The sequence below is a fragment of the Lasiodiplodia theobromae genome, assembly GCF_012971845.1.
Source record: "Lasiodiplodia theobromae strain AM2As chromosome Unknown scaffold_11, whole genome shotgun sequence".
In the NCBI taxonomy this organism is placed as follows: Eukaryota; Fungi; Ascomycota; class Dothideomycetes; order Botryosphaeriales; family Botryosphaeriaceae; genus Lasiodiplodia; species Lasiodiplodia theobromae.
This window is the reverse complement of record NW_023336311.1, coordinates 670,948-686,013: the sequence shown is the minus strand read 5'-3', so window position 1 is coordinate 686,013 and position 15,066 is coordinate 670,948. Positions and strand designations below refer to the sequence as shown.

The 15,066-nt window shown below is 53.0% G+C and overlaps 5 protein-coding genes across 5 annotated transcripts; 1 reads left to right on the top strand and 4 right to left on the bottom strand.

Moving 5' to 3' along the window:
* Positions 1-24: 24 nt before the first annotated feature.
* Positions 25-1,725, bottom strand: LTHEOB_4336 (Peptidyl-prolyl cis-trans isomerase; the record flags this gene model as incomplete). Its single annotated transcript, XM_035513359.1, has 1 exon — positions 25-1,725. One exon carries the CDS (start codon positions 1,723-1,725, stop codon positions 25-27), a length of 1,701 nt encoding a protein of 566 aa, XP_035375040.1.
* Positions 1,726-2,582: 857 nt separating this feature from the next.
* On the bottom strand, positions 2,583-5,207 carry LTHEOB_4335 (Ankyrin repeat protein; the record flags this gene model as incomplete). The annotated part of the gene is made up of 3 exons (XM_035513358.1): positions 2,583-3,115; positions 3,177-4,822; positions 4,897-5,207. 3 exons carry the CDS (start codon positions 5,205-5,207, stop codon positions 2,583-2,585), a joined length of 2,490 nt encoding a protein of 829 aa, XP_035375039.1.
* A 3,379-nt stretch (positions 5,208-8,586) lies between these two features.
* On the bottom strand, positions 8,587-11,041 carry LTHEOB_4334 (uncharacterized protein; the record flags this gene model as incomplete). The annotated part of the gene is made up of 5 exons (XM_035513357.1): positions 8,587-9,499; positions 9,554-9,721; positions 9,772-9,964; positions 10,017-10,493; positions 10,546-11,041. 5 exons carry the CDS (start codon positions 11,039-11,041, stop codon positions 8,587-8,589), a joined length of 2,247 nt encoding a protein of 748 aa, XP_035375038.1.
* An 828-nt stretch (positions 11,042-11,869) lies between these two features.
* Positions 11,870-13,549, top strand: LTHEOB_4333 (Cocaine esterase; the record flags this gene model as incomplete). Its single annotated transcript, XM_035513356.1, has 1 exon — positions 11,870-13,549. The coding sequence occupies one exon, from the start codon at positions 11,870-11,872 to the stop codon at positions 13,547-13,549; it is 1,680 nt and encodes a 559-aa protein (XP_035375037.1).
* An 864-nt stretch (positions 13,550-14,413) lies between these two features.
* On the bottom strand, positions 14,414-14,980 carry LTHEOB_4332 (uncharacterized protein; the record flags this gene model as incomplete). Its single annotated transcript, XM_035513355.1, has 3 exons — positions 14,414-14,452; positions 14,505-14,728; positions 14,794-14,980. 3 exons carry the CDS (start codon positions 14,978-14,980, stop codon positions 14,414-14,416), a joined length of 450 nt encoding a protein of 149 aa, XP_035375036.1.
* Positions 14,981-15,066: the final 86 nt, after the last annotated feature.

Genomic DNA, 15,066 nt, shown 5'->3' with positions numbered 1-15,066 from the left:
AACGCCCAGTTTTCCCATGCCACTTTACCAATTGTCAAAGTTACCAAACCCACCGGACTTAAACTTTTTCTTAACAGGCTCCTCCGGCTCATCCCATTCCCCTACGATTTCATCCTCTTCTGCTTCCGTCGATTTTTGCTCCGCGAGTGCGGCCTTGAGGTACTTGCCAACGCCTCCACTACCACTGCCTGACTCCACCGTTCCATCACCGCGGATGCGCTTTCCCGTCCACGTCGTCTTGTCGTCCTCCGTACCTCCTGCCCTCTTTATTTCTTCTTGCTCTCGGTCCTTCGCGTCTTTCTCAGCCTTTTGCTTCTGGAACTCCTCGAACGGATCAACGAACACAACCACATCCTCCAGCATAAGCGGCGGGTCCGGCCTGTCCTTGGAATCCGTAGGAGCGTTCTCGAGCCGCGACAGAGTATCCATACCACCGACAACGCGTCCAAAGATGGTGTGCTTCAGATCCAGATGCTTCGCCGCGCGGTAGGTAATGAAGAACTGGCTCGAGTTGGTGTTCTTGCCCTTGTTCGCCATACTCAAAATTCCCCTCGTATCGTGCTTGTTCGGTCCCTCGAATTCATCGTTGAAGTTCTTGCCCCAGATGCTTGAACCCCCGCGGCCAGTACCCGTCGGATCGCCTCCCTGGATCATGAAGTTCTTGATGTTGCGGTGGAACGTGATGTTGCGGTAGTACCCCTTCTTCGCCAGCTGCACAAAGTTCCACACGGCCTTGGGCGCAAACTCGGGCAGCAGCTCGATATTGATCTCTCCCACACTCGTCTGCATCCTAGCGTATCCCGGTATCTTCACCCGTCGCGGCTTCAGCATGTACTCCTCCTCCGAGAGCAGCGCTCTCTCATTAGACGTATGCGGAGTAACACCGGTGCTTGTGAAAGAGGCGGCCGCCTTTCCGGTCGTGTACTGGGCAGCGTTGTACGGCAGCGGCTTGTTCTGGTGCAGGGCGTTGGCAGCGTCAGCCTGCTCGGCCCTCGCGCGGGCGAGCGCAGCCGCGACGCCTCCGCCATCCGCCTTCGCCTTGGCCGCCTTCTCGCGGTCGGACCGGGCCTTCGCGACGGCCTCCTTGGCCTTGAGCACCTTGGCGGAGCTGCCCAGGGCGCCGGCGTTGACGCCGCTGGCGCGCTCCGCCTCCTGCTCGGGCGTCAGGTTGCTCTCGCCATCCTTGAGGTACTTGAAAGCGCTCAGGTCCCTGGCCTCGAGGTTTTGCGGGTCCTGCAGCGTGATGATGTCCTTGCGCGAGAACTCGTCGTCGGTGACCAGGTCGCGCCAGTTCTTGGCCTTGATGTTCAGGCGCTCGATCGTGTCCCAGGCGAAGACGTTGCCGGTCGGCTTGAGGGCAACGAGGTGCGTGTTGTCGGTGAAGACCTTGTACGTAACCGGGTCGACGTACTCGCCGTCGTCGTTCTTCGCGAAGTTGAGCTTGATCAGGTCGGCGCGCTTGAGCTGGCTGCCGTCGACGGGGTTCGTGCCGTGCTTCTTCAGCCACGGCAGGATGTTGGTCAGGTCGAAGATTGTGCCGGCGGCGGTGCACACGGGGTGCTCGAAGGGCTGCAGCGACAGCGCGCAGAAGTTGAAGGGCAGCCGCCGGAACGAGGCGCCGACCGCCTTGGACTTGTTGACGCCCGCGCCGAAGCTGGCCGAGTAAGCATCTTCAGACGCCCATTCCGAATGGGTGATGTAGAGCTTGTCAGTACCTTTGCCCATTGTGGGAGAGTGGTGGGGGCGCGGGGATGGGCAAGGGAAAGTTTGGAGGGCGAGTTTGGCGGCGACACGCACCGCGGAGAGATGGCGAAGGCCCGGGCGCAAACCGCCGATCATCCACCACCGTCATCGTGCGCACGGTCCTTCTGCCTACATGAACTCTCTTCATAAAGTAGGACCGCCGCTTTCCTCTTCATTTGCTTTGGCTTCTTAGCCTTTCCTTTTTCCTGGATCGATGATCATAATTCGTCCTGTTATTGATTAGTTTTAAGAAGATACATCACTAAACATACAACATCTACCAACAGAAGACCTCGAAAGAAGCCTTTGAAAAATCAGTAGTCGGCTTCTGAATGGACGGTTGCATCTCTCACGATATCGCTCATCTTTCTAGGGCTTTTGATTCCTTTGATATTCATCATGCACCCGAATCTTCCTTGCCTATTACTGCTTACCCAACGATACGTTAGAGACTCTCCTGGAAAGAGTACTCTGCACAAGCCTGGCAACCTTGGCTCTCGTATTGGTAGGTTATGGGTTAAATACCTAGAATTCAACGCAGGAACGGGTCTCAAACTATGCCTGGTTCTGGAAGAATCGGGATCACTGCTCAATGTATAGATGATAGGGGCAGTAGTTGTAACAGTCCAATATTTGGAAATAAGGTAGACGCATTGGAAGCACAAACATCTGAGTCAAGCATAACTATTACTAAAGAAAACTAACATAGCACAGAAGTTGAAAACAACATGAAGCAACTAAGACAAACTGTGATTGCGAGGCCGTCAAATGAGGAATCTCTCGGGGTAGTTGCAGGCTTGTAAAGTAAATGATAAACAAAACACTATTGAGAAAACCACCTAGTCGCTCTCGTATTCCGTTTCATATCTGGGAGAGTCCGGAAGGTAAGAAGACGAAACATGGTCGAACTGCGACCTATCTTCTGCGTAGAGCTGATCGGCCGTCTTTGCTCCCTTTTCAAGCAACAGATCCCTGATCTGCTCCTTGCGCTCGATATCTTGAAGATCCTCCTCTTTCTTCTTGTACACTTCACCATTCAGGTAGTGCTCCGAGTCCTCACCAAGACAAGGCCAGTCGTAGTGTAGTTCACCTGAATTGACAAGATCGAGGGGAGTTTTCCCCACATCGGATATTGGAGAAGGGTATGCACCTTTGTTGAACAACAGCCGGACACATTCCAGGTGTCCGTTGGCTGAAGCTTCATGAAGCGGTGCCCAGCTGAAGATATTGGTGATCGATGCACTTACTCCAGCGTCCAGGAAAAATTGTACCATCTCAATATTCCCAAATGCAGCGGCTCTGTAGAGTTCGTGCACTTCGTATTGACTAGTGTGGTTGATGTTTGTACCCTTTGATTTCAAAAAGCGTAGAACTAGATAGCTTTTAGCAAGCCCGTAGGTTTTCGAGAAATTAAATTCCAGTTTTGGTCTTACCTTCCTCGCGTTCGATGCTTGCATGAGCAGTGAATGCCGTTCTTTGATTCCTGTCCTCATGATCCACTCTTGCACCCTTGTTCAGAATGAGCTCAACGAGGCCGATATTGTTTCTGAATGTAGCACGATGCAGCAGAGGTTGACCGTGAGAATTTTCCAAGTCAGCGCTCACGCCACGATTCAGTAGCACTTCAACTGTACTTGTATGACCACCTTCCACGGCCAGGAAGCAAGCTGTGTTGAGAAAGTCCTGGGCTCTGATACCGTCATATCTGTTGCTTGATACTCCAGAGCTTGATGAATCCCAGCTGTCGCTCCGGGTAACTTGATCCTTATGATCGCAATCATCAACATCGAAGGGATGAGTGGCGAGGAATTCGTCCAATGCGTGGGAGTGTCCTTCATACGCAAGAATCAGGACTTTTCCATAGCGCTCCAACAAAGGATCCATCTCATTGTCATCAGGAATGTGAGTGTCTTTTTCGCTAGCAGGCTGAGCTGGAATTGTAGATCCATCAGACTTCGTTAGCGTTTGGTGTAGAAAGCAGAGGATAAGAATGAGCGGGGCAACCAGCAAGACGCCCAAGTCGAAAAGTGACCACGGGAGTTCAGTCTGTTTGAGGCCTTTGAGAATCTTCCCCACTGCTTTCTCATGATTTCGTTGCGCTGCGTACAAAAGAAGGACGTGGCCTTGCTTGGTCGAGAGGTCGACGGTAGCTCCATGGTCCAATAGTATTTCTGCAATGTCTCCAAAGTCCCTTTTGAAAGCTATAACAAGCGGAGTTTGTTCTGAGCCGTCAAGCTCGTTAATATTCGAATTCGGACGATCCAGCAAGCTTCGCACAAGATCGCAGCTGCCTAGAAAGACAGCAAGGTGCAGCGGAGTGGCGTCAACCCCACCATCTGACTCGCCATAGCGGCCTTCCAGAACGACTGAATGTGTGTAATAAGCCCGCAAGTCGCGCAGCAAATTACAGTAGAAGTTTCTCTTGGGCTCCTCGTTGACCAGTCTACGAATATATCGATTGAGTTCAACATGCTTTTCCGTGCGGTCGTTATCATTGCGGACAAGCTGAAAGTGCTTGTGTAAGTATTCAGCTGCGTATTCAGCGAATGGGTAAGACTCGAGCTTCTCAGAATTTGGACGGTGCTCGATAGACTCTTCCGAATCCTTCGAGTCGACAGGCTGCTCCAAGACATCCATGCAAAGATATTTGGCACAGGCCAAAGTAATATCAAGGCGAGAAGCCCCAAATTCCGACTCTTTTCTTTGCACGAAGAACGACTGCGCAGAGTAATGGACGAAACGAACGATATCATCCATATCGATCTCAACCAAGCCACAGCAGACAGACGTGATTCTCTCCTTGGGAAGAAGCCTGTGTTTCTCAATGATGGGTCCAGAAGTCTGTGCGGCGATCGCATGGCTAAGCTCTTGGAACTTCAATGGCCGGAAAGTGTAAGACATCCAGGCGAGGACTATACGGGCAAGCAATTTTCTCTGCGGATCCTTCGTGTTGACACGTGCAATCGCGTTTGCGTAGCTTTCATCCACCGTTTTTGGTAAGTTCGCAAGAGCATCGGCAATCTCCTCAGGGCTATCGAGATTGCTCAGTGCGTGCATGTGAAGTCTGACCAGAAGGAACCTGTAATCGTTAGCGAGGCATCTTAAATGACAGTAGACATAGCCCTCGTAGTAATGCCCAAGGGCTCGACTTACATCCCACCAGCTTTCCTTCGCACTGTGCGTTTAATATCATCCCTCGAGCACTTTCGGAGTTCCGAGTCTTCGCTTATCATGAACTCAATGTATTCATCAACATCCGAAGTCTGAGCCGTGATCGGCAATTTGTCGAAACCTTCCGATAACTCATCGCGTTTCTCGAGGAGCCTGGCAGTGACCAAAATTCGAACATCTTCGGTGATGCTTTTGAGGGCATTGAGTAAGGGGTTCCGAATATCCAGTTTGCATTCATCCATAGCATCGAGGACAATGTAGAATGGCCGTCCAGCTGTCAACTTTGTCAACATTGCTTTCAATGTGTCTTCATTAGCTGGTCGATAACGCCCATGGCTTTTGCCACGGCCTGTTATCTTTTTCCATTCCACTTCCACTTCGTTAGGGATGAATGGCATGTCTGCCACTATTTGCCGCACGATGCTTCCCAGGAGTTCTGCCACAGTTGGACTGGTCTTGTGAGACATGTAAAGGAACGCAACAACGGGTTCGTGTTCGTCTCTTGTTGCTACCATGGTGTTTTGCAGGTGTCGGATTATGATTGACCTGCAGATGACATTAGCCGCGGCACTGCAAGCAAGGGAATATACTTGGCTCTGACGCTAGAACACTCTTTCCTGCTCCCGCTATAAATTGTGAGTATGGTTTTTGCTCCAAATCAAGGCTGTTACTCACGCTTTCCTGTATACCAAAGCTTCGAACAACATGTATTCTTCCATTTCTGAAAAGACTCTGAGTCCAAAAGCCATCTTCCAGCATTTGGACGTCCCTTCACTTGGTTCAGTAATTCTGTATGCCTCGTCTCAAAGTCCAGCGGAGAGAGCCAATCGAGAATGTCGTTTCGATCCTCTTGGTTTCCACGTTTCTCGATGGCCTCAACGCTATGACCTGCGCGTTTCATTTCTGCATATGTAGCGAAATCTATGCATCGAAAGAGGTGCTCTTTGGCTGAACTCATATCGGCAAGCAGGCGGTCTAGCTCAGTGTCTCCTTTGAGCAACTTAAGCCACTTCTCTGTCGACTACTGTCAGTTATGCTGTCACGGCATTCTCAGTCTTTTTTTTTTCCAAAAAATAGAAAAAAAGACTCACTGAATCTTCCATCATGATCTTCGATCGCGGATGCGCAAATCTTCAAAGAACAAGAAAAGATCTCAGTAATACGCTCCCTGAGGATACCAAGTCTGAGATCTCCATGGAGATATCCACTTAGCATCGAGATGTCTTTGAACAGTTGTGCCATGTCTTCGAAGAAAGTGTCTATGCGATCGAGTTCTTTATGAACCGCTGCAAAGGTCTGGAAGACCAAGGCAAAAGCCTGCACACATATAGTAGCGGGGGTGATGACTGGGACTGCCTATATCGGAATGGATGAGTAAGTGAATTTTCATGGTAGAAGGAAGGAGACTAACCGCTGCCACGAGTTGGAAAGTGCTACTCGTAATCTCGATAGCCATCTGGATTCTTTCAATGTGGCGACCCACGGCATCGCAAGCTTTTTCGAAGTGGTTGCTCTTCTTCGGCATGCCTTTCAAGATCTCTGGCCATTTGGAAGGGTCACGAAGTGCTTCTTCGAACATATGGCCATTTTCCTGAAGTTTGGTTGCGCTTTGGAACTGCTTCTGCGCATCTGTCCATAGCACTAAAAGATCACCTTCGAAAAGAACGGGTTTTGGCGGGGAATGAGCCATCTCCGATGCTCTCCAGTGCTCTCTAGAAAGAACGTGGATAGGTTCACAAGCGGAGAAGCGGGATAGAAGTGAAGAATGTAAAGTAGATGCAGTTACAAGGTCTTATCTTCTTTCTGCAGACTTGGACTTCTTAAGCGGCTACAACTGCCTGAAAGAAGCCACATCTGCCGGGCAAGGCAGAAATCCTACTGGCACAAAACCTCCGTAGAAGCGAAGTCCCGGTCACAGCCAGTGATTGGTACCCACCGTTTACTGTAGCCGGTGGCTAGCAGGGATTAGTTTTTCTATGCATTAGAGACTCCTCGGCTACCCAAAATAGCGGGGACCGGATAATCCAACTGTTACACAACCTCTATGGGGGAATGGACGCTCGTCCCGAGCCTCTGCTACACTTCACGCTAGTCATGAGCCGCAGTATGGGAGTGTGGGTTCTGCGACAAAGCTTTGCATTCGTGCAGCTGAACCGGTGAAATGGTCCACACTTTGGGATGCAATGCGATCTGTTTGAAGTTTGGCGAGAGATCTGTCTTCACTCCGAAATGCGGCTGGAGCTGCCAGACTCCACTTAAGCCCCACATTCTCCAATGCCAACGCAAACAACGGTATGTGCAGGCAACGAATGCATCTGTATGAGCAGAGCTGATTCTCATAAACTCTTTCGTACTGCCAGACACCCAGTCGGTCATACATAATCTGCGAATATTGTGTTCTGTGGCTACCATTACATGGATCTGCGTTACAAGAAAACCTCTGGGGAAAGGAGAGCAAAGGTGTGATCCGAAAGACTTTAGGCAGCAATCAGTCATTGAAGCTTCGTCGGAATGCATCTCAAGATGCATGCCCACCACGCTCATCGCGGAAAAAACTGCGACGGATAAATTTTTCTAGCGGCGCCACGTCAACTCAACAACCCGAGGTACAGATAGGTGGATTCATGATCCGCTTGGTATTCAGCTGCCCCACAGCTAACCAAAGGAATACTTGCTCGAAGCAAAACAAATAAATACGCCGATGGCCAACGTAGACTGCAACCTTTTTATCAAGTAGGGTATTCTAGCATATGTTTGACTATTTGAATACGCGGGCAGGGTTCAGTCAGTCCTTACATACTGCTCGTGTTAGCCATTACCCTGTGCATGCATGGAGGCCGGCGGGCTCTGCGGCTAGATCTAAGCGGCAGCGGTCCCGCGGGCCTTCGGGGCTTCCCGCAGTGACGTTGCTCTGTCGGATGCACATCGCACTCTGAATCTGGCACTCTGTGCGTGACCTCGCAGTCCGCATCTCGCTTGGCGGATCTCGCTTGGAATCTTCGCCCCCAAAGATCTGTTGAAGATCTCTCTGCGGCGGTCGAGATCGTACAGAGAAGGAGCCCGACGTATTCGAACGGGTATGGGTAAAACCAAGCCCTCTTTCAAATGCTCTATTCAAGAAGAAATACAGAAAGTCACTTATTGTGCTGAATTTTGCGGGAACAGCCAAGAGGGAGTCAAAGCACCAGAAGATAGGCATGACCAGGAAGAAAAATCTCGTGTGTGGCTCCGAACCTGGAAAAGCAATGAATGTCGATCTCGCGGCGTCCGATTCAGTTGTTCTTGGTATGTGCGCTTCAGGTCTTTTCGTTCTCAGCTGTCTCCACTTCGTGTATGCAGATACGCCAGGGTCGGGGGAAAAAAAAAAGAAGGGACACGTAGCAGCGCAGCAAAGCACGCCCCTCTAAAGAATCGCCCAACGGGACATTGGGTTTGGAAGGGATTCGGGTCTGTTGACCACACTCTGCGATCGCAATCGTGGATTTTCTTCGGTTGTCAGTCAATCGAAGGTACTTGCGATTCTCGTTTGCAGACGCAACACCGCCTCGCACACGCCCAACGATTCTTGTTGGCTGTGCCAGCATCTGTTCGTATCTAGAAGTATATACCAGCTATAAAAGTGCTATCTACCCCATGCTCGCCCATGCTACAAACATGGCTTCACTCGCTCACTCATAGACATTCATTATCAAACGACGAAAAGCCAAAAGTCGAATTGATATCCAACGAAGGAAAGAAAATAGCGTCAGTAATCTGCGAGTGAAAATCATGAAGCAGTCGGTCTGGCACCTGGGCTGCGGGCGCCTCAGCTACGGGCTGACTGTATTCAATGGCCGCGAAATTGTTCGAGCCCTGCCGCGAGCCAATGTCGAGCGAGGATGCCGTCTGCATGAGACTGTTCAGGATCTTCTGACACCGCATCACCAAATGCGATCCTCCGCCAATCGTCGGAAGCACTTTGCAAGCCGTCGTTACGCTGTCCAGCAGGTCGTGTAGTCTCGTCTGGCGAAGGTGCATGCGGTGCTTGTGGAGGACGACGATGATGCCGAAGAGGATCAAGGCGGAGTTGAAAGCTGTGAAGCAGTTATCTATCGCGCAATCGCCCTGCAAGAGGATCTTCGAAAGGAGCGTACCGTAGTATATCGATACCCACCACACCGGTAGCAGGCTTTCGTTGTTCGCCACGCGGCAGATGATGTCGATTGAGTTCATGGACGTCTCGGAGCAGGTCTCGAGACTGTTCAGCCCGTAGCTCCGAAGTAACGATAACTCGGGGCCTTCGAGAGTTGCTAAGCCAGCGGATACACGGAGGAACTGTGTGACGATGCCTCTGTGCAGCAACGTTCGTGTATTCAGGTATCTTAATGTCAGGACGATTCGAGACCGATGGTTGTTTGACCCCTTGTCAATGTCCTGGAGCGAGATCAACTGAACTTGAGACGGGAGAGCTTGCCTCCACTCCATTAGCTGCTTCTCCAACTTGATGGTTTCCTGAAGGATTTCCGTGCAGGTCAGATCTGGATCGTGCTTGACGTTGTCCTGGTAGATTTTGCTGATCACGTTTCCCACGAGGAGGTTCAGTTTTCTGGGACGCTTGTGAGTACTACTACATCTAAGCTTGCTGGCATGGATTACGTACGATGTCTCGCTGAAAAATGCCTTAGCCAATGGCTTCCTGGCGTTTTGCGTAGCATACAGCATCTCCTCGTTATCCTCCCATTGCCCTATGTCCACGTCGGAAGGAAGGCCGCAACACATGAGATTGTTTGCAATTAGAGGAGGCCGTCCGAACGTCATGCTGCACATCCTGCAATATTCGTTAGCGTTAGTCATCCGTATAGAACGAGACCACCCCACCTGTCCATCATGAAGCACGCCCACCACGTGCGTCTGCGGATTTCCGCCTCAAGCGGGCCACTGCACTGAGCCTGCATGGGCTGCTGCAGGCCCAATTGCAACCCGACATTGACTGCGGTGCCGTGTAGCTTCCAAGTTTGCGCAGCCGACTGCGTCCCCTCAAAGTACTGCACCAACAGGACCAGGGCTTGCACTTTTCGAACATGTCAGACAGTTAATGTGCCTCTTCAGGTATCACAACTTACATGATTCAAGACTGGCACTTTTCGCAAGATCTTGTTGCAAGAGCACCAAGCCCCGAGACAGGAAAACATTGCCTCTATCGACCCGTTCGGTGATTGGGAGATGGTGGGTGCCGAAAACGCATGCGAGGGCCATGATCAGGTTCAAGATACAGAGTTGGGAGCGCTTGACATTCTGGAAGCCAGACATCCTCATGGAGGCTAGGCTCTTGAGAATGGTGGGTTTGTGTAAATAAGGAAAAAGCTGGCCGGTGCTGCCAAAGAATCTTTCCACCATATCGATGATCTCGTACTCGGGTGGCAGCGTGCAAGAGTTGTTGGAGCGGACATGCTGCCCACCTGTCTTGGGGAAAGGCGGGGAAGTCGGGCGGGAGATGAGATTTTGCTTCACAGTCGAATCTGTAGGGCTGGGATGACTCTCGTCCACTTCAGCGGCGGCAGCCATGATGAGGTTGAAGAGCGAGGAGTTTGAACTTGGACCTGCTTCTTCTTAGCTGAATGTCCGCAATGTTCGGTGAATAGAGCCTCTCACCAAAGTACCCCGACCCTTCTTCATCCCGAAACGATATTGCCGCCATGCCGTCCACGGCTTCGCCGGCACTACTGATGCAGTCCGTGTCACGCGCACTCCCCGGCCCTCTTTCCGCTGGTTGGATATCCTCGATACTGACTGGCGTGGTGATGTTGATAAAGGTACGAGAATGGTCATCCTCGGCCGGGGCAGCCGCGTAATTAGTATGTTCAGCAGAAGCGCCGCCCAGTGCCGCTTTGAGCATGGCCTCCATGGCCTGGAGACGGCCCTCCATGCGGGCAACCTGCTCGTCCTTGGCCGTCTGCGGCACTGGCCTCGCCGGCGTCCGGTAGTGGCACACGAGTCCCATCGAGGTGCATATATCGCACGAAGGCCTGGCGCCGTCGCACCGTGATTTTCGCACGCGGCACGAATCGCACGCGTGGGCGGTGCGGCTCCTTTTGGTAGCAGTGGCAGTTTGGCCGCCTGGCTCAGAGGAATTGTTGCGTTTGGACATGGCTTGCGAATTGGGGGGGATTGTGGCAAGAGTTGCAAACAGCAGCGAGACGACTGGCTAAAGGGGCGGGCGCGGATTCAAATGGGAGTTTAATAGCGCACGAGACTCGCGCTAGAAGCGATACCTATGGTTTCATAGACTGCGATACCCCGCATGTGCCAGGAGGATGGCTCGGTTTGAGCGTGTGCTGAGCGAGCGAATGCGAGCGAGCGAGCTTGTCTGGGCGCTTGGAGCTACGGGAGCATGCCTCACCATCTCAGAACAGTTGCGTCCAGCACAGACCATGAAGCTTCTATCACCTCGAAGTCTCGTACAGTTTGAGATTAATATGGCTTGGACTCTCTTCAGAGCTTGGTGTTTCCTCGGCCTCTTCACCAGGGCTTTTGCGGGGCCCCACAGAGTGAGGCTTGATGATAGCGAACGTGGCGCTCGGCCGAGGGGAGATATGTATATACGAACAAGGGAGATAGGCACGCCGAACTACCCCCGGCTAGGCCCCTGATCTGTGCCTTCCGCAAGCCTCCGTCACTGATAGTCCGGTGTCCCCGGACACATCTGAAGCAGACGGAAGCGTTGGGATCTACAATGCAGCGGAAGGAGCCTACTCGGATAGTACGCCCTGACATCCGCGTTCCGTGAGCACTGTACCGCTTCAGTCATGTGTATTCATGAAGTGAATTCTGGGGACAGCTACGACAACGCCGTGCATGTACCGGCTAAGTCTTTCAACCTTCCCCCGAGAGCCTGAGTTCTATAGTATAATTAGTCTTCCTCGTTCATCTAACTCTGTTCAACACACATTCCAAACTTCGAACATCACCAACCAGCATGGCATCCACCTCAATAAACCCACCACAAGTAGTCGACCTCAAATGGCGCCAAGGCGTCGACCCAGCCTCAGGCGGCCGCCCCCCAATCGTGCCCAACCGCCACGAAATCGCCGACGGCATGGACATCACCTGGGACGTCCCCGTGCCGGTCCGCGACGGCACCATCCTCTACGCCGACGTCTTCCGGCCCGAGAACTTCCAAGCGCCTTTGCCGATCATCCTGACCATCAGCCCGTACGGCAAGCACGGGCCGAAGACGTTCGCCCTCTTCCCCGGCTCCGGCGTGCCCGAGGGCTCCGTCTCGCCGTACTGCGTCTGGGAGGGGCCCGACCCCCTCTACTGGACCGCTCGCGGCTACGCCGTCATCAACGCCGACTCGCGCGGCTCGTGGGGCTCGGGCGGCGACCTGGAGATCTTCAGCCGGCAGGAAGCGCAGGACGGCTACGACGTCGTCGAGTGGGCGGGTACACGCGACTGGTCGAACGGGAAGGTGGCGACGATGGGCGTGTCGTACCTGGCCATCGTGCAGTGGGGCATCGCCGAGCTGAACCCGCCGCACCTGGCGTGCTTCGTGCCGTGGGAGGGCTTCACGGATCTGTATCGCGACTACTGCTACCACGGGGGCATACCGGAGACGAAGTTCCTGCACTTCACGGCGTGGTCGTGCCGCGCGGGCTTCAACAAGGTCGAGGACTGGATCCAGAATATCAGGGACCACCCGCTGTGCGACGCCTACCACAAGTCCAAGTGCTCGCAGGACCTGGCCAAGATCCGCGCGCCCGCATACGTCGTCATCGACTGGGGCGACCACGGCATGCACACGCGCGGCTGCCTGAACGGCTTCGTCGGCATCTCCTCCACAGACAAGTTCCTCGAGGTGCACGGCCAGAAGAAGTGGCAGTACTTCTTCCAGGACTCCAGCCTCAAGCGCCAGGAGGCCTTCCTGGCAAAGTACCTCAAGGGCGAGGCCACCGAGGTCGACAGCTGGCCCCGCGTGCGCCTCGAGATCCGCGACCGCGCGTGGCAGGGCTCGGCCTGGCGCGACGAGCACGAGTGGCCGCTCGCACGCACGCAGTACGTCCCCAAGTACCTCGACGCCGCGTCCGGCACGCTGCGCGACGCCCCTGTGCGCGACCCCGGCGTCGCGGCGTACGAGTCGACGGTCGTCGACGACAGCGCGCGGTTCACGTACACGTTTGACAAGGAGACAGAGCTGACTGGCGGCATGCGGCTGAGGTTGTGGGTTGCTACCGACAAAGCCAACGACATGGACTTGTTCGTCCAGCTCGACAAGATCGACGTGCAGGGCGAGCGGGCGCCGTTCGTCGCCTTCTCCATGGTCGACGACGGCCCGCTCGCGCTGGGCTGGCTGCGCGTCAGCCACCGCGAGCTGGACCTGCGCAAGAGCACCGTCGACAGGCCGTGGCACAAGCATGAGCGCGAGTTGCTGCTCGAGCCCATGGAGGTCGTTCCGGTCGATGTCGAGATCTTGCCTACGTCGACGGTCTTCCGGAAGGGGGAGAAGCTGAGGTTGAATGTTCAGGGGAATGATTCGTTCCGCCATTCAACGCCTGACGTTGTGCAGTTCCATGAGGATTTGCGGAATAAGGGGAAGCATTTCATTTACACTGGTGGGCTGCACGAGTCTTACCTAGTTTTCCCGGAGATCAATTCGTGAGAGCCGGGGCACTTGCTATATAGCGGGGTGGAGATCTTTAGGTGGAGAGACACTTAGTATGTTCTACATCTACGTGTCACTTGTACATTCAGAAATTGTCCCGCTCCTTACTGGATCTGATGATGATGATTACTACTACCGTTTCCGCTCACCTCTTATCAAGTGTGATGCTCTGATAATTCTCTAGTCGATAATTTGACAAGCTGTTGAACGGATTATTCTTGAATATATTGATTCGAGGGCATAATACATGAACGCCGCTCAAGTGCGTCAATTGCGAGTCATCAGGCTCGAGCGGCTATCCAGATCAGTCCGGCCTTCAATCAGACTTACTACTGCATCCTAAACCACAAAGATTTTATGCCTACCATCACTGGCCGAGGGCTTCATCGTCTTGCATCAGTCTGTTCAGAAAAAGCAGAATACAGGTTCGGTGGTAATTTAACTTTCACTAAGCAGAGCATGCCAGAGCTATAGCATGTGGTTGAGCCCGGGCCATGTTCTGTTTCCCCGATCCCTGCAATCTTTCCGGAGAGTCAAAGAACTACCCCCGATCCCTGTAGATAAACCCACATGGCGTTCCTAACTAGTAAAAGGCCTCAACTTTCTGCCGGAATGACCTTTTGCTTGAATCGCTAGCAGATGTGGGCGCTTTCCGAAGCATTTCGTGGTTGTGCGATCAGTCTGCAAAGCACCTTCATGCCAGAGCGATGAGATCTACATTCATCAAAATAATTTCTCGAGAGGAAAAAATCAATTGCGAATACTCTATTTGACACAGTCGAAAACAGCACGATGCGTTGCGTACAACTCAGTGATGGTCCGTGGTCTATGGAGGTTCCATGCTCTACCATCAAAAGGCACTTAAAAACGCGCGGCTCCTGCAGCCAGCATGGTAGGGTCCTTTTAATGCAGGTCAACACAGATACATCAACGACAAGAACAATGGACTAACCATATAAAGCTCGACCTTTTTCAGCAGAAGCCGGCCAGCCTCCTCCACGAACTGGAAATTGGCAGCCGTGTCCTGTTCATGGACGGAGCCGTTCCTGAACTTCACTTTGAAGCGCGTGATGCAAATGAGGTCTCGGCCATCCGGCTGCTGAAAGTAGACCGTCTTGACCCTATGCCTCAACCCCGGAAAAGCCGCCCAGAACTTGATCCGGTTCTGGGAAATCTCTTTCATCACGGCAAGGTCAGTTTTTCGTGGTGGATGCAGCAGCGTAGGGCTAGTTGTCGCACACCTTCGTGTCCCGTGCATGTGGACGTGGGGCCGCAGATGAACTCCCCGTCCGTCACGTACAGCTGCGCCCACTTCCGCGCCGCTTCCGGCGTCTCTGCGTCGAGGAGGCTGAAGAATTCAGCCACGAATCTTTCGATCGGCGGCGGGGCGTTTGGCGGCCAGATCGTTTCGGCGGTGGCGTGGCTCATTGTCGTGGGAGTGAAACGTGCTCCGAAATGCTCGAATGAGAAGTACATAGAGCTTGTGGTATGACAGCGTGAATGAAGAACGAGGT